Raw genomic sequence first — 18937 nt, 5'->3', positions numbered from 1 at the left:
GCAGCCTCAGTCACAGTGAGTGTGTGACAGTGAGTGTGAGTCAGTGTGAGTGTGTGTGATGACTGGGAGGAGTTGCAGCCTCAGTGAGTGTGTGACAGTGAGTGTGAGTCAGTGTGAGTGTGTGTGATGACTGGGAGGAGTTGCAGCCTCAGTGAGTGTGTGACAGTGAGTGTGAGTCAGTGTGAGTGTGTGTGATGACTGGGAGGAGTCCCCGGCTGCAGCCTTAGTGAGTGTGTGACAGTGAGTGTGAGTCAGTGTGAGTGTGTGTGATGACTGGGAGGAGTCCCCGGGCTGCAGCCTTAGTGAGTGTGTGACAGTGAGTGTGAGTCAGTGTGAGTGTGTGTGATGACTGGGAGGAGTTGCAGCCTCAGTCACAGTGAGTGTGTGACAGTGAGTGTGAGTCAGTGTGAGTGTGTGTGATGACTGGGAGGAGTTGCAGCCTCAGTCACAGTGAGTGTGTGACAGTGAGTGTGAGTCAGTGTGAGTGTGTGTGATGACTGGGAGGAGCTGCAGCCTCAGTCACAGTGAGTGTGTGACAGTGAGTGTGAGTCAGTGTGAGTGTGTGTGATGACTGGGAGGAGTTGCAGCCTCAGTCACAGTGAGTGTGTGACAGTGAGTGTGAGTCAGTGTGAGTGTGTGTGATGACTGGGAGGAGTTGCAGCCTCAGTGAGTGTGTGACAGTGAGTGTGAGTCAGTGTGAGTGTGTGTGATGACTGGGAGGAGTTGCAGCCTCAGTGAGTGTGTGACAGTGAGTGTGAGTCAGTGTGAGTGTGTGTGATGACTGGGAGGAGTTGCAGCCTCAGTGAGTGTGTGACAGTGAGTGTGAGTCAGTGTGAGTGTGTGTGATGACTGGGAGGAGTTGCAGCCTCAGTCAGAGCAGCAGCAGCAGAGCGGGGCGATGGAGAGCCGGGAGCCGGGTTGCGCTGCCTCTCCCGCTGCCAATGTCAATGTCAAGCGGAGGAACCTGGGCTTCTTCAAACCCCGACTGTACATCATGGAGCGGCGCCGCACCGACACCATCATCGATGAAGGCACCGAGGAGGAGAAAGGGAGCACCCTGCGGAGGAGCCAGTCTGATCGCACAGAGTACAGCCACAAACTGAAAGGTAAGAGGGAGAGGAGGGAAAGGAGAGTGGGAGAGGGGGAAAGGAGAGAGGGAGAGGGGGAAAGATAGAGAGAGAGTGAGAGGGGGAAAGATAGAGAGAGAGGGAGAGGGGGAAAGATAGAGAGAGAGGGAGAGGGGGAAAGGAGAGAGGGAGAGGGGGGAATGAGAGAGGGAGAGAGAGGGAGAGGGGGAAAGGAGAGAGGGAGAGGGGGAAAGATAGAGAGAGAGTGAGAGGGGGGAAAGATAGAGAGAGAGGGAGAGGGGGAAAGATAGAGAGAGAGGGAGAGGGGGAGAGGAGAGAGGGAGAGGGGGGGAATGAGAGAGGGAGAGAGAGGGAGAGGGGGAAAGGAGAGTGGGAGAGGGGGAAAGGAGAGAGAGAGGGAGAGGGGGAAAGATAGAGAGAGAGGGAGAGGGGGAAAGGAGAGAGGGAGAGGGGGGAATGAGAGAGGGAGAGGGGGAAAGGAGAGAGGGAGAGGGGGGGAATGAGAGAGGGAGAGGGGGAAAGGAGAGTGGGAGAGGGGGAAAGGAGAGTGGGAGAGGGGGAAAGATAGAAAGAGAGGGAGAGGGGGAAAGGGGGCGAGGGAGAGGGAGAGAGGGGAGAAAGGAGATAGAGAGAGAGGGAGGAGGGAGAAGGGAGAGAGGGAGAGGGGGACAGGAGAGAGGGAGAGGGGGGAAAGGAGAGAGGGAAAAGGGGAAAGGAGAGAGGGAGAGGGGGAAAGGAGATAGAGAGAGAGGGAGGAGGGAAAGGGGGATAGGAGAGAGGGAGAGGGGGGAAAGGAGAGGAGAGAGAGAAGGGGAAAGGAGAGAGGGAGGGGGGGGAAAGGAGAGGGGGAAAGGAGATAGAGAGAGAGGGAGGAGGGAGAGGGCGAGGGAGAGGGGGATAGGAGAGAGGGGGAGAGGGGAGAGAGAACGGAGATAAAGAGAGAGGGAAGGGAAGAGAGTGGATTCAGGGCAGGGTCACCAAAGACATCTGAAATGTTCCTCCGTAATGTTCAGTAACTCTTCACCTTTGGAGATGCAAGGTCAGCTGGTGGCAGGCAAAAGTCTCGAGTTGGACACTAGATGGGAGGGAGGAGGTGTACCCATTCCAGACACTGGGATAATGCAAGTTCCTCACCCACAACTTATTAAACTCACCTGAAACTCAACAGACTGCCAGGTGAATGAGTGGTTTGCAAAGCCAGACCGATGGGCTCTGCCCAGGGGGAGATATGGGTGTCGGGTGAGATGGAGGGTAGCACGGGGTTATGGAACTCTGAGCAATATCAGTTTGAACCCCATTGCCAGTGTGATCCCAGGTACACAAATCGTACGCACCAGCGATTGGCTCATTGAATCAAACAGCTTGTTCCTATGGATGTTATTAATAGGTTGAAATCATTAGATAGAGTACAGACTAACCCGCACTTGCAAAGTCATGATTGGGCCACACTTACTGAACAATCCAGAGTGCATTAACAGCTACACTAATAACTAATTTAAGATAATAAGTTGCGCTCTTAACATGCATCAGGAGCGCTCGGTAGAATCAAAATACATTCAGTCACAGGGACCCATTCTCTGCAAACAGAAGGAATATGTCCAAGCCTTGCGTCATTTTGAATTACCCGGGTGCCTATTGTTCCCCATGGTTTTCTCCATGGCACTGCGTCGGCCGATGAGAATCAACATGTCAACCCATTTCCAGCCCTTTTCTGCTGTAGCATAGATTGTTGTGATCATTTGAAATTTGGCATTTTTACAATTGTCTTGATGAGTGTAAAACGAAAAGCTTCAGTAACACGTCTCTCTTTTCAGCAATATCCAAGCTTTGAAATATTCTAACTTGCACCAGGTCCAGCTCCCCCTTCACCGCTTGTGCACGTGTCCATACGCTAGTTCCCAGTCCAACAACACTTCAACCTCAAAACCTCCAATCTTCAAGTAGAAATTGGGCTTTGACCTCCCCTACCCCTGTCTCTGGAACCTCCTGAGCCTGAAACCCTCCGGGATATCTGTGCTGTTTCAATTCTGCCCACTTGAACACCCCTAATTACCATCGCTCCACCATTGCCAACCACGTCTTCAGTTGTCAGGGCCCTCAGCTCTGGATTTCCCTCCCTAAACCTCTCGTCAACAACAACTTAACTTTCTCTTGCCCTGTAGGATGGTCCTCAAAGTGTTTGGTCAAGTGTCTTAGCTTTGTGGCTTGCAATGTTCCAGTGAAGCACCCTGAGGTGTTTTATTACGTTAAAGATGTCACATCAATACAAGTTGTCGTTTGTCATGCTGGACCCAGTTCCAGTGAGAACCTGCAGCCTGCCTATTTAATAAAGGATGACTCAAGGCAGGACGGTGGCGCAGTGGTTAGCACTGCTGCCTCACGGTGCAGAAGTCCCAGGTTCGATCCCGGCTCTGGGTCACTGTCCGTGTGGAGTTTGCCCATTCTCCCTGTGTCTGCGTGGGTTTCGCCCCCACAACCCAAAGATGTGCAGGGTAGGTGGATTGGCCACGCTAAATTGCCTGTTAATTGGAAAAAATGAATTGGGTGCACTAAATTTATAAAATAAAAAAAGGATAACTCAGGGCTTCCCCAGCATTGCTGAAGAACGAGGCTTTCTTCCAATTGTCTGCCCTACAAAAACAAGCACCTGCTCATTAATCGAGAGCATTTGTGCGGCCCTGGTTATCTTTGTTTCAAAATGATGCCATTGGTTATGACGTTTTCCAGATGAAATGAAGTAGAATGTGAATGGAAGTTCTTTATTTAAAAAGATACAGATTTTAATTTGTATTATTGGAAAGATTTAGTAAAAGAGGAATCCACAGCAATTGAAGGGCCTGTGGAAACTTTCCTAGAGTGTACGAGGATGGCTTATGGGCGGACGGTATTTACATTTACTGCAATTTATTTGTTTTTAATCTTCACCGTGAGCTTTAAAAACCACAAATCAGCTCTTAAAATCTACTTGAAACTTGGAAAGTGGTCTATGATTCAGGTTTGCAGCCTTTGTCAGAACTGCTTTTGAGTTGGCAGCACGGTGGCGCAGTGGTTAGCACTGCGGCCTCACGAGGTCCCAGGTTCGATCCCGGCTCTGGGTCACTGTCCGTGTGGAGTTTGCACATTCTCCCCGTGTTTGTGTGGGTTTCGCCCCCACAACCCAAAGATGTGCAGGGTAGGTGGATTGAACACGCTAAATTGCCCCTTAATTAGAAAATTAGAACAAATGAAATGCTTACACCTCCCTGTACGCTCCTGTCTGACTGTCAGGTGCTTAATCCAATCCAACAGCAGCTCTACCTAAACCGTAGGCCCTGAGTTCAATTCCAGCCTCGGGGGACTGCTGGAGTTTGCACTCCCCGTGCCTGTGTGGGTTTCCTCCGGGTGCTCCGGTTTCCTCCCACAGTCCGAAGATGTGCAGGTTAGGTGGATTGGCCGCGCTAAATTGCCCCTTAGTGTTCAAAAGGTTAGGTGGGGTTACTGGGTTACAGGGATGGGGAGGGGGTGGAGGCGTGGGCTTAAGTAGGGTCCCCCTTCGGTGCAGAATCAATGGGCCGAATGACCTCATTCTGCACTGTAAATTCTATGATTCAGTTTTAAATATTCATTGTATCCGTTGTTCGTTGTTTTCGAGGTGGTTGTGAGCTGGATTTCTGTAAGGACGCAGAGCTGTGATTCTGTGAGTTGTAGCTGGCTTACCGATCGGTATAAGAGAGGGTTAAACATGAGCTCATCTCTGAATGAATCATTGTGTAATCAGAGCCGGGACTTGGCTCAGTTACATCTCATATCATAAGCACAATGTGATCTACCTGAGCCAACAGGTGCATAGCTGGAGACGTGATGTAATGTGTTAACAGTTCCTGGTGAACAGGTGAGTTCAGCATTCTCCAAAGCCCAAAGACCTTACGAGGAAACAGCAAAATTCACGATTTGACAGACAGTACAGACGTTTTATGATAATGAAGTGTACGCATTCGTCAGAATATACTCGAGTGGAATTTCCCTGGAGTTACCATGTTGACGTTGCTCAAACCATTGTTTTTTTTTGCAAGCTGAAGTTTTAGAATGAAGTACATTTTAATGTAACTTTTTATTCTAAATAATATGAATGAGCAGAATTGCATTTAGAATCACAGGGAACTATTATAAAAAACACATCAGGTAAAATAATAAATCATCCTACATTGAATCAATCCACAATTCAACCAAAGTAATACCAGCATCTATTTGTCAAGGTGACCTATATTTGATCCACTTCCTAGTGCTGTTCACACACTGCATATTGTAATCTGTAATTTACTAGACAGGTGCACATTCCTGTACGCCCCTCTATTCCTTGCTGGGAGAACAGAATTAAAATACAAGATATGGTGTCTTTGCAAAACTTGGAAACTGAAACAAAATAGACTACACCACAGTAACAATCTGCATTCATATACCGCCTCCAATGTGGTAAAACAGCCCAAAGTGCATCACAGGAGTGATTATCAAGCAGATTTTGGCAACAAACCACATAGGGAAATATTGTGGATAGTGACGAAAAGTTTGATCAGAGTGGTAGCTTTAAGGAGTGCCTTAAAGCAGTGTTTTTCAAACTTTTTTTCCCGCTTTCACCAACCAGCGGAACTTTGGGACCCACGCTGGCCGATGTTAGCGACCCACGCTGGCCGACCTTCACAACACACCATTACTGCTCACCTTTAATGCCACAGGGTGAGCCTGCTTGGTCGTCAGGAAATTTACCTGCTTCGTCATTAAATGCTACATTCCTGCTGAGGACTTCAGCTGACAATTTAAGTTCTCGCTGCATCCTTTCAAAAAATCAGAAGATTTGCCCTCAAACTGGCCATGCTCAATCTTCAAATTTGAGGGCTTTAAACTTTCATTTGCCAGAACGTCCCTGAATACAATTCACATGGGTTTTGCATCCTGATTTGCATTGCCACAATAAAGCCATACCTCAATAAATCATCTCTATACTGTTTTGTTCCCAATTTCAGCATCTTCTTAATGGGCTGTTCACCAGAGGCCCTGGAGCTCACACTAGCACTGCTTTATCCTGTTGTGGACTCTCCTGTGCAGCTCTCTCCAGCACTGCTTTGTCCTGTTGTGGACTCTCCTGTGCAGCTCTCTCCAGCACTGCTTTGTCCTGTTGTGGACTCTCCTGTGCAGCTCTCTCCAGCACTGCTTTGTCCTGTTGTGGACTCTCCTGTGCAGCTCACACCAGCACTGCTTTGTCCTGTTGTGGACTCTCCTCAGCAGCTCACACCATCACTGCTTTGTCCTGTTGTGGACTCTCCTGTGCAGCTCACACCAGCACTGCTTTGTCCTGTTGTGGACTCTCCTGTGCAGCTCTCTCCAGCACTGCTTTGTCCTGTTGTGGACTCTTCTGAGCAGCTCACACCAGCACTGCTTTGTCCTGTTGTGGACTCTCCTAGGGAGCTCTCTCAGCACTGCTTTGTCCTGTTGTGGACTCTCCTTAGCAGCTCGCTCCAGCACTGCTTTGTCCTGTTGTGGACTCTCCTAGGGAGCTCTCTCAGCACTGCTTTGTCCTGTTGTGGACTCTCCTGTGCAGCTCACACCAGCACTGCTTTGTCCTGCTGTGGACTCTCCTGAACAGCTCACACCAGCACTGCTTTGTCCTGTTGTGGACTCTCCTGAGCAGCTCTCTCCAGCAGATTCAGTTCTGAGATCCTGCCCTGTTTGGATCTCTGCCCCTCTCTTCCTTATTACAAACTGATCCATCGTCAGTTCTTCACATAGTCCTGTTGCTTGCTTGCTGGCAGCTACAAAATGGAGGAATCTCTCCTCCATGATTTTGCAGTCAAAACACGGGTGCACAGGGCGTGTGGCATCAGTATACATGCCAGGCGCTTGACCTTCTCTCTGATGCTGCCTCTGGCAGTCAGACTCCATTGTTCATATTTAAAGGCCAGTCATGGCCGCCATTCTTTTTTGAAAAATGTTGAGTACCCAATTCTTTTTTCCAATTAAGGGGCAATTTAGCGAGGTCAATCTGCCTACCCGGCACATCTTTGGGTTGTGGGGGTGAAACCCACGCAGACACGGGGAGAATGTGTAAACTCCACACAGACAGTGACCCAGAGCCGGGATTTGAACCCAGGTCCTCAGTGCCATAGGCAGCAATGCTAACCACTGTGCCACCGTGCTGTCCTGCGGTCGCCATTCTTTTTTTGACTTTAAAAATCTATTTCCAATACCTTGGGCGGGATTCTCTAATAATGGGGTTATGTCCCCACGCCAGCGTGAAAGCCCATCGAAAATGAGGAATTCTCCACTTTCTAGGGGGCTACGTTGCCGCCGGAATGGTCCCCGCAGCTCCAGCCGGAGCGGAACGGCCCGTGCGAGTTCGCGCATGCGCAGAACGGCCCTTGCGAGTTCGCGCATGCATGGAACGGCCGGCGCATTTCTGTGCATGCGCGGGGGTTCCCTTCTCTGCGCTGGCCCCCGGGCAATATGCCAGGGCCCTATAGGGTCCCGGCACAGAGTAAAGTAAGCCCCCACCGAACCAGCCCGCCCGCCGATCGCTAGGCACCGATCACGGGCCAGGCCACCGTGGGGCCCCGCTGGGGTCGTATCCCCCCATCCCCACCTCCACCTGGATGGCCCCCCGCACACTCACCCTCCAGGTCCCGCCATGTGGGAGATGAGTAATCCATGCCGGCGGCACTCGCTCAAACTCGTCGGCCACTCGTCCCATCGGGGCCCGGAGATTCGGCTGGGGGGGGGGGGGGGGGGTGGCGCTGTCAACGGCCCCTGACCGGCGTGGCGGGCGATCACGCAAGCACCTGAAAAACGGCGTCGGAGAATGGGGAATCCGGCACCGGGTCGGAGAATCCCGGCCCTTATTTTGCCAAGTTTATGACTTTCAGTTGAACATGTGCATCCTTACATTTACACACAAACTTTATTTTAAATATACACCCATTTCTTCAGTAATTTGAACAAGCATAGTAAAAAGTACAATCTTGTTTTTACTTTACAAACTATGACTTTAGACTGGATGAAGTAAATTGTCCAGCACACACAGTGCCACACTATTTCTTACTGGTTCCACTGCATTGCACTATCCAAATATCCAAGTCATGTCCTTCTCCATTCTTACCACAGGCACTTACCTCCTGGTGTCCAGAGAGTGGTGACACACAGTGGTGACTGTGTGGCTTTCTTTCAGTGTTGGCCTGTGCCAGCTGTATTGATGGCCTTGTGTGATCGCTATTCCTGGCTGATAAAGCTGGCCCGGCTTCCCTCTCACTGTCCAGTAGCTGCGTCCACCCCAGTCACAGACTGCTGACCACTTCCCGACCACCACTTCCTGCTGTGGGAGTGCAAGCGGACGTTCTGTCGGCCGTTGAACAGCTTGACCCTTGCTGCCAACCGGTGGCGGGGGAACGTGCCGAGCAACACGCAGAGGGCGAGCACCAGAGCGGAGCTCCAAGCTGGGGCCCCCCTCTGTTAGCATCGTGCGCCCACATGGATCCCCGTCAGCTCCTGTCCCCCCCCCACCCCGTCCGCACGAGGTGACCAGCGCACAGCCTAGTCTTGCGCCGCCCCATCCCCTCAAACGCCACAACCAATCAGGGACTGCCCGGGCTGGCAACCTAACCAACCAGTCGCGGCCACTGGGGACTCCTTCCCGTTACTGGGAGCGCCACAACCAATCGCTCCATGACCCTCCTGACACATGCCCCGTGACCCACCCGCGGGTCGCTACCCTGAGCTTCAAGGACATCACAGACGTGGAGAGGTTTAGCACAAGAACTTCAGATTTCCTAATAGGGCCCAGACAACTGAAGGGATGTACGTCATTGGTGGAGCGATGGAAAACGGGGATGTGCACCCGGTCAGAATTGGAGGAGAGCAGGGATCTCGGAGGATGCAGGTTATAGAGAAACGGACAGGGAAAACTGTGGAGGGATTTGAAGACAAGGATGTGAATTTTAAAATGGAGGCATTTCTGGACAGGGAGCTGTTGTAGGTGCAGGTTAGGATGGACGGGGCAGAGGTTTGAATAAGCTTGGGTTTATGGAAGGTTAGGGCAGCACGATGATGCACTGCTGCCTCATGGTGCTGAGGTCCCAGGTTCAATCCCGGCTCTGGGTCACTGTCCGTGTGGAGTTTGCACATTCTCCCCGTGTCTGCGTGGGTTTCACTCCACAACCCAAAGATGTGCAGGGTAGGTGGATTGGCCATGCTAAATTGGCCCTTAATTGGAAAAAAAATAATTGGTTACTCTAAATTTTTTTAAAAAGCAAAGATGTGGGGTGGGATTCTCCCCGACGCCAAAATCAGCAACAACGATCGGGCGGAGAATGGCTCCCGACGGCAAAATCCCGGCAGGCGGCGATTTGATGCCACGATGCTCCGCCCCCCCCCAAATCGCCGACATTGAGACTCACATCGCGCACTGTCGCAATCCTGTTGGACTGACATTAGCCAGCCCACCCACGATGCTCAGCCTCCGATGGGCCGAGTTACCAACGGCACAGGCCACATGTAGTCTCAGCGGTCGTGAGCCTGGCGTGGTGGCTGCGGGGTGAGAGTTGAAGGGCCTCACTTGCCTGAGATCCACGGCAATGGCCGGGGGGGGGGGGGTGTCTGCCAGGGCTGGGGGGATTGGTGGGGGGTGGCCAGGAGGTGGGCTGTGGGGTTGGGGTGGACGGTTACATGGTCCGGCACAGCCAACGCCAACTTTTTGGGCGCGATCGGTGTGTCTTTGGGGGTGTAGGCGTGCGCGCAGCTGCAGCTTGTCAGCCCTGTGCATGTGCAGCACGGACCAGGTGATTCTCCAACCGTTTTCCGCACGTTCTGCGGGTGTTTCACACCGCGCCGGTGCTAGCCCCTCACCGGTAGTAGAATCGGTGGGGGTTTCACGCAGATGTTCCCGCTGTGAAACACCACAGATTCTCCGTTTGCATCGACGCTTTGCCTCAGGAGCGGAGAATCATCGTCACTGGAGAATAATAGAGTACGACATTCCCTGTATTGACCTGTGTCTGAAGACGATCAAACTATTGGAACAGTGAATCAGACTGGAAACGTCATGACAATGTCCATGATTATTTGGTTTTCATGAGGAAATTGAGGGAGATGCACAGTTAAGTTTTCCAAAACTCTTGATGAACTTGCAATTTAACTTATTTCGATAGTGCAAGATGATGACTTTTGTCATGGCTCCTGTCCTATACATTCAGTGTTTAAACAGTGGACCAGAAGTAGCTTTTAACTCAAACAAACTGTCTTCTTGCAACTGCAATGAGTCATGTATGGTTTATACTTGTTCCTGGATAATGTTCCTGTGCTAATCATATTGTTATCAGCCCAACCCAAAGAAAGAGATGAATGGTTCACACCACAGACTGAGTCATTGTCATTATCGAGCCTCATTATTCAACAAAGTGGCACTTTCTTTGTCTCCTTCATTGTTGGTTGTCTGGCCAAGATCTGTCTTTAATGAAGTAGACCGTTTGGATGCAGCCTACAGTCTCCTCAGTGAGAGACGAGGACATTGTCTTCAAACACAAAGGCTCCCTCTCCTCCCGCATTAAACACGGCCCGTATCTAAGGAAGGATCAGCTGGCCTTGGAAAGGGTCCAGAGGAGGTTCACAAGAATAATCCCTGGAATGAAGAGCTTGTCGTATGAGGAACGGTTGAGGACTCTGGGTCTGTACTTGTTAGATTGGATTTGTTTATTGTCACGTGTACCGAGGTACAGTGAAAAGTATTTTTCTGCAAGCAGCTCAACAGATCATTCAGTGCATGGAAGAAAAGGGAATTAAACAAAATTCAAGAAAATACATGAGAATACATAATAGGGCCACACAAGATATACAATGTAACTACATAAGCATTGGCATCGGATGAAGCATACAGGGTGTAGTGTTAATGAGGTCAGTCAATAAGAGGGTCATTTAGGAGTCTGGTGACAGTGGGGAAGAAGCTGTTTTTGAGTCTGTTCGTGCGTGTTCTCAGACTTCTGTATCTCCTGCCCGATGGAAGAAGTTGGAAAAGTGAGTAAGCCGGGTGGGAGGGATCCTTGATTATGCTGCCTGCTTTCCCCAGGCAGCGGGAGGTGTAGATGGAATCAATGGATGGGAGGCAGGTTCATGTGATGGATTGGGCGGTATTCACGACTCTCTGAAGTTCCTTGCGGTCCTGGGCCGAGCAGTTTAGAAGGATGAGGGGGGATCTTATTGAAACTTACCGGATACAGTGAGGCCTGGATAGAGTGGATGTGGAGAGGATGTTTCCACTTGTAGGAAAAACTAGAACCCAAAGACACAATCTCAGACTAAAGGGACAATCCTTTAAAACTGAGATGGGGAGGAATTTCTTCAGCCAGAGGCTGGTGAATCTGTGGAACTCTTTGCCGCAGAAGGCTGTGGAGGCCAAATCACTGAGTGTCTTTAAGACAGAGATAGATAGGTTCTTGATTAATAAGGGGATCAGGGGAGATGGGGAGAAGGCAGGAGAATGGGGGTGAGAAAATATCAGCCATTATTGAATGGCGGAGCAGACTCGATGGGCCGAGTGGCCTAATTCTGCTCCTATGTCTTATAGTCTAACTTGGCGTTACCCTATTGCTGGGAATATCAAGCTTTGGACATCTGTCCTAATAACTCCTCATGTAGTTTCGTGTCCAAGTCTGTTTGATAGTTCTCCTAAGAAGCATCTTGAGGAGGGGGGGTGTACGGCACGGTGGCACAGTGGTCAGCAGAGCTGCCGATGGCCTTGAGGTCCCAGGTTCGATCCCGGCCCTGGGTCACTGTCCGTGTGGAGTTTGCACATTCTCCCCGTGTCTGCGTGGGTTTCACCCCCACAACCCAAAGATGTGCAGGGTAGGTGGATTGGCCGCTCTAAATTGCTGCTTAATTGGAAAAATAATAATTGGGTACTCTAAATTTAGATTTAAAAAGTGAAGCTTCTTGGAGCATTTAGTATAACTATGAGGCACTATATAACTTTAGGTCGTTGTATAACTACGTTTTCCTAAATTAAAGACAATGTAAATGTGAATACAATTTGCTTTTGTTATTGTTAATTCAATTGAAACTGAAGTCCAGTAACTGGTTTCGGAATAAATTATCCCCACTACTCCAGAAACACATTTTCTCCCTTGCGGAAACACACAGCGTGTGGGATAATCCTGTCAGTAAACAGCCATTCATTAAAGATCTCCTTTCCTACAGAAGGGTTTCCTTTTTCTAATTATTTTAGTTGGACGTCCATTGACAGTAACATATTCTCAATTTATCAGCACTGGACCCTTTGTGAGTCAAATGAGCTGGAAAGGATTTTCAATTATGTTTCCCTTATTAGCACCAATAAAAGTCATCCCCAGTCGCGGTAACCGGTTGGAAAGCAAAGCAGTCTATTAAACACAAGGTAAAGGGATTAAATAACTAGGCTAGAAAGCTTTAACAACAGCCCGATGGATTGGTGAGGTGTAGCAGATTAGGCGGGTAAATAAAGCTAACTGAAAGTCTCAGGCCAATAGCTCTCAATAGCACATTTGTAAAACATGTCTGTCAAAGGGGGGACAACCGAAAAACGTAAGGATCAGGCCAGAGGGACCCTCAAGCCTTCTGCACCATTTAGTAGGATCATGGCTGATTTTCTGCTTCAGCTGCACTTCCCCAATCTATGACCACATCCCTTCATTCACCTAAACAACAGTCAATCTCAGCCTGGGATCAACTCAGTGAGCATCCAGAGCCCTATGGGATCGAGAATTCCAAAGATTCACAGCTTTCTGAGTGAAGACATTTCTCCTCATCTCAGTTCTAAATGGGCCACCACATATCCTGGGATTTTGGCACCTCATAGAGTCACAGATGTTTACAGCCTGGAAACAGGCCCTTCGGCCCAGCTTGTCCATGCCTCCCAGTTTCTATCACTGAGCCAGTCCCACTTGCCCGCGTTTGTCCCATATCCCTCACCCTGCCCATGTAACTGTCCAACTGCTTTTTGAAAGACAAAATCGTACCCGCCTCTACCACTGCCTCTGGCAGCTCATTCCAGATGCTCACCACCCTCTGTGTGAAGAAATTTCCCCCCTGGTCTCTCATATCTCTCCCCTCTCACCTTAAACCTCTGCCCTCTAGTTCTAGACTCCTCTACCTTTGGGAAAAGATGCTGACTATCTACCTTATCAATGCCCCTCATTATTTTATAACCTCTCTAAGATCACCCCTAAGCCTCCTACTCTCCAGGGAAAAAATTCCCAGCCTATCCAGCCTCTCCTTATAACTCAGACCATCAAGTCCCAGTAGCATCCTCGTAAATCTCTTCTGCACTCTTTCTAGTTTAACAATATCCTTCCTATAATCGGGTGAGCAGAACTGGACACAGGATTCCATGTGTGGTCTTACTAATGTCTTGTACAACTTCAACAAAATGTCCCAACTCCTGTATTTAATATTCTGACCAATAAAACCCAGCCTGCTGAATGCCTTCTTCACCACCCTGTCCACCTGCCACTCCACCTTCAAGGAGCTATGAACCTGTACCCCGAGATCTTTGTTCTGTAACTCTCCCCAACTCCCTACCATTAACTGAGTAGATCCTGCCCTGATTTGATCTACCTAGTTCTAGACTCTCCGGCTGAGGGAAAACAGCCTCTCAATATCTACACTGTCACGCCCCTCAAAGAATATTAAACTTTAAAAAATTATTTTATGGGACATGGGCGTCAGGGCTGTGCAAGCATTTATTGCCTATCCCTAATTGCCTTTGAGGGGGTAGTTAAGTGTCAACCACATTGCTGTGGGTCTGAAGTCACGTAGAATTATAGAAGCCCTCCAGAGCAGAAGGAGGCCATTCGGCCCATCAAGTCTGCACCGAACCTCTGAAAATAGCACCCTACCTCGGCCCACTGCCTTACTTATATCTGTAACCCCATCTGACCTGCGTATCCCTGGACACGAAGGGGCAATTTTTAAACATGGCCAATCCACCTTACTGTGACATTTTCTTTTTAAATTTAGAGTACCCAATTTTTTTTCCCCAATTAAGGGCCAATTTAGCATGGCCAATCCACCTACTATTACCTTCCATCACAGGAACCCGCCTCCCATCCATTGACTGTCTACACCTCCCACTGCCTGGGGAAAGCGGGCAGCATAATCGAAGACCCCTCCCACCCAGCTTACTCACTCTTCCAACTTCTTCCATCGGGCAGGAGATACAGAAGTCTGAGAACACGCACGAACAGACTCGAAAACAGCTTCTTCCCCGCTGTTAGCAGGCTCCTAAACGACCCTCTTATGGACTGAACTGATCTCATCACATATCTTCTCTACTGAGTGATACTACACTCCATAGGCTTCACCCAATGCCTGTGTCTATGTATTTACATTGCGAATTATTGAATTGACTATTATTGAAGTCAAATTCCAACATCTGCCGTGTTGGGATTCGAACCCAGGCCCGCAGAGCATTACCCTGGGTCCCTGTCCAGTGACAACACCACTATGCCACTGTGTCCCCTGAAGAGTTATTAATTATATCACCTCTCATTCTTCTAAATTCTGGTTACTGGGTTACTAACTGTAACCTCCAGCAGTGTTGAAAGCTCCTGAGACAACCCAAACATTAATTCAGGCCCTAGACAATTTCATTAGAATTGCTCAGTTATGAGAGGTGTGATTACAATCAAACTTTCTCGAGCTCCCAAGCCTCTGATTTTGCTCTCGGGAGCCCCTCCTGAAACACCCAGATAAGGGTTTGCACTGTTATTGCCCAAAATCGCAAACTTCCTCTGGGCAATTGCCTTACACAAGGAACAATTGAAAATGTAATTTAAATGGTACGTTTCGGGTGGTTACGACAGGGTTATACCAGTAGTCACTCAGAAAAGCTTTAAAGAATGTAAACGTCTTCTAGGTAAGTTTTGTAAATACTCAAATCAACCCCCCCCCCCCCCCCCCCCCCCCCCCCCAATGAGATATTCTTTACACCCGTGAAACTCCTAACCAACCCCCACAGTAACCGCCCGTCCCTCACTGGATCCACAAATCCTCCATCCCGACCTCCCCAGCTCAGCCTGAATTGACCTGACCACGCCCAACACCCCTGACCCAACTCAACACCCAACCCCTCCCGGTAGGTCTGACCCGACACCCCCTCCCCCAAAGGTCCAGCCCCACCCCAAAGAGATCCGACATCCGAACTCCACCTGAGGTCCAACCTCTGAACCCCCGACCTCCAATTCCCCTGTGACCTCCAATTCCTCCCACCCCTCCAACCTTATCCACTTATCTTCGCCCTGGCCTGCCATTTTCCATGGGACCTTTAGGTTTCCTGGTTTAGGACAGTTAGTGCTGTAAACCCTGGCGTGCCCTTCACCCTGATGGAGCTGGACTGCGATGACAGGTGGCATGCTGGGATCTCACCCGGCCTTAGTCAGAAGGTTGGGAAAGGCAGGAAGGAAGGAAATCCACAAAGATCATTGGGCATTGAGCGGCAGTTCAACATTGACTGCTTCTCCGATGAAGGAGCTTACGCCCATTTTACCTACACAGTGAGAAGATAGATTTGCATTTATATAGTGCCTTTAACAACCTCAGGACGTCTGAAAGCGTTTCATCGCCAAGGACGCATTTGTGAAATGCAGACACTGTTGTCATTTAGGGAAGGCCGTGCACAGCAAGATCCCACATATCACATTGTGATAATGATCAGATAACAACTGCCCTCATCTTTTATGGGCGGCCACACAGTGGTTAGCACTGAAGGAGACCATTCGGCCCATTGAGTCTGTACCAGGCTTGGATAGAGCACTCCACTTAAGACCACACCTCCACCCTATCCCCATAGCCCAGCAACCTCACCTACCCTTTTGGACACTAAGGGGCAATTTAGCATGGCCAATCCACATCTTTGGACTTGTGGGAGGAAACCGGAGCACCCGGAGGAAACCCACGCAGGCACGGGGAGGAAGTGCAAACTCCCCACAGGCAGTCACCTGAAGCCGGAATTGAACCCGGGTCCCTGGAGCTGTGAGACAACAGTGCTAACCACTGTGCCACCGTGTCACCCTTGATTCATAAAATATCTGGAATAACATTGCAAGCATTTCAAAGTGGCCCTCACACAAAGTACAGTAACATTTAGGGTTTCTACATGCATCACGTTTCTCTCTGAGGTGCTTCAATACAGTCAAAAGAAACATTGCAGATATTTCGGAATGGAGGGTGCAAAGATATGTACCAGGTTCAATCCCGGCCCTGGGTCACTGTCCCTGTGGAGTTTGCACATTCTCCCCGTGTCTGCATAGATCGAGTTACACTCTGAGGTGTTTCAATACAATTGTGATACATGTAATCTTCACTACGTAGATTCACACAGCCCGAGGGGCTTCTATACAAATCCCCTCCCCTCAGTTCATTGAGGCTGAAAGATCTAAGGCAGCGACTTTGCCCATCGGGCCTCTGCAGCAGCTAGCCCAAGCTTTAGTGCATCCCTCAGCTCCTAGTCCTGGGCTTGGAAATGTGCAACATTCAGTCAGGGACAATTCTTTGCGCTGGAAGACCAACAAGTTTCGGTCAGACCAAGGGCAGCACGGTGGCACAGTGGTTAGCACTGCTGCCTCACAGCGCCGAGGCCCCAGATTCGATCCTGGCTCTGGGTCACTGTCCGTGTGGAGTTTGCGCACTCTCCCCGTGTCTGCGTGGGTTTCGCCCCCATCACCCAAAGACGTGCAGGGTAGGTGGATTGGCCACGCTAAATTGCCCCTGAATTGGAAAAAATGAATTGGGTACTCTAAATTAAAAAAAAAGTTTTGGTCAGACCATAGAGCGTCTTTCACCAAATTGATGATCTTCCAGCAGCAGCAAATGTTTGTCTGGGCGTGCGACCCTGGAAATAGCCCGTAGAGCGCAGTGAAGATTTTAAATGTAGTCCTGAATTGTGTTTGCCACCGTGCGAATATTGCTTGTACAATAACCTCGATAAAACAGGAGGCTTTAATCACTGTTCAGCAGGAGTGCTTTTCGTTAATCCCGTGTTGCCTTTGCCTCCTGCCCCAAGGTACTGAGCAGGTAATGAGTGCACAACTGGAAAATGGTGTCTAAACATGCTGATTATCAGCAAGGGATTACTGGGTAGCAATCAGGGGTGAGAATATCAGATTATCTTGGCTCAGAACATGCTCTGCCTCTCCTTACGAAATAAAGCTTCCTCTGATGACACTCCTGCGGTGTACCATGGGAGGTTTTACTTTGTTAAACACATTATATAAAGGTGTGTTATTGTTGTTTAAACCCCCCCCAAATCCAATGATTTATCACGGCTGATTCAGGGAGTCTATTTTCTAATGCATAAATGCATTTTCTTTTTTTAAATAAATTTAGAGTACTCAATTCATTTTTTCCAATTAAGGGGCAATTTAGCAAGACCAATCTACCTAGCCTGCACATCTTTGGGTGATGGGGGCGAACACGCAAACACGGGGAGAATGTGCAAACTCCACATGGACAGTGAGGTCCCAGAGCCGGGATTGAACCTGGGACCTCAGCGCCATGAGGCAGCAGTGCTAACCCACTGCGCCACCGTGCTGCCATCTAATCCATCACCATTAACCCTCTCGGAAGTATGTAAAAGCTGCCATGGCAACGTATAAAAAGAATAAAAGAGTTGTCCTCGCCAACATTGCTGCCTAAAGCCACCACAAACCACATCACTAAGAAGTCCACTGGGTTTTTTTTATCTCCTTGCTGCTTTGCGACCTTTCTGAGCACAATTTGGCTGTGGTATTTACCTGTATGACTACAGTGAGTTTTTAGTTGTGGGGTGTGCTGTCGATGGCCAGGCCAAAAGTTATTGCCCATAACTAATTGTCCATGAGAAGGTGTGGTGGTGAGCAGCCTTCTCGAACCACTACAGTCCATGTGGTGTAGGTACACCCACAGTGCTGTTAGGGAGGGAGTTCCAGGATTTTGACCCAGCGACAGTGAAGGGGTGGCCCATATATTTCCAAGTCAGGATGGCGTGCGCCTTGGAAGAGATGTCGTTGGTGCTCCCGTGCACCTGCTGCCCGTGTCCTTCCAATGGAAAGATTGATGTATAATTAATTATGGTGGAGGCGAGGGCATTCCAAGGGCCGGTGCAGGCTCGAAGGGCCAAATGGCCTCCACCTGCACTGTAGGGATTCTATCAGAACTACGTGACATCCCAAAAAACTTCAAAGACAACAAATTACTGTTTGAAGTATAAATACTGTCGTAGAAAAGACAACACCAGTTTCAGAACAGCAAGATCCCACAAGTAACAATGTGATCATGGGCAGATCATTTGTTTCTGTTTTGTTGATTTAATATTGGCTAGGAGCAAGGTATAACTTCACAGCTGTCTGAATTTCTACCGTGAGGTTATTTTACTTCCACTTTAGGATGGGGGGGGGTTGAATTATATGGCATGCACCCCCCACCACCGCCCCACCCCAACAGGCTGAAAGGTAGAAGGGGGGGGGGGGAGCCCGCCCATGGAAAGAACAACAGCCCGGCGGTGTCGAGACTGCAGATGGGAGTTATGCTCCACAGGGACAGAAAGTCCTGCCTTAAAGAGCTGCCAGCCAATCAGAGGTCAGCAAGAGTGGTGGCCACTGCCAGTACTGCACGCAGTGATGAGAAGGTGAGCTGCGATGGTCAGGACGTCGTAAGTGTTTGAGGGCTTGGCAAGGGGTGTGTGAGCCAGGGTTAGAGAGGCCATAGCGGGAAGGCAGCCTGGAGTGGGTAGGGCTGGGGAGGGGGGGGGGGGGGGGGGGGTTTGGCTTACATCTTGAAGAGGGTCCCTCAATCGCTACAATTGGTGCACTGGAAGGGTAAAC

At 49.6% G+C, this 18937-nt stretch overlaps 1 protein-coding gene across 4 annotated transcripts in view; it reads left to right on the top strand.

Annotated features, from left to right (window-relative positions):
* The first annotated feature begins 825 nt into the window (after nt 1–825).
* The window catches only part of arhgef38 (Rho guanine nucleotide exchange factor (GEF) 38), a 130232-nt gene continuing 112120 nt past the window's right edge, over nt 826–18937 (top strand). For 3 of the 4 annotated variants that reach the window (XM_038792814.1, XM_038792815.1, XM_038792813.1), the window contains exon 1: nt 827–1106. In XM_038792814.1, coding sequence (XP_038648742.1) covers nt 899–1106 — 208 coding nt within the window. In that variant the 5' untranslated portion in view covers nt 827–898. Of the gene's footprint in view, nt 1107–18937 lie in introns of all 4 variants that reach the window. The other variant, XM_038792816.1, reaches the window with a different exon arrangement.

Source organism: Scyliorhinus canicula, chromosome 3 (assembly GCF_902713615.1).
Source record: "Scyliorhinus canicula chromosome 3, sScyCan1.1, whole genome shotgun sequence".
Taxonomy (NCBI): Eukaryota; Metazoa; Chordata; class Chondrichthyes; order Carcharhiniformes; family Scyliorhinidae; genus Scyliorhinus; species Scyliorhinus canicula.
Note: the sequence above shows the minus strand (reverse complement) of the source record. Positions and strands in the feature narration are given on the sequence as shown.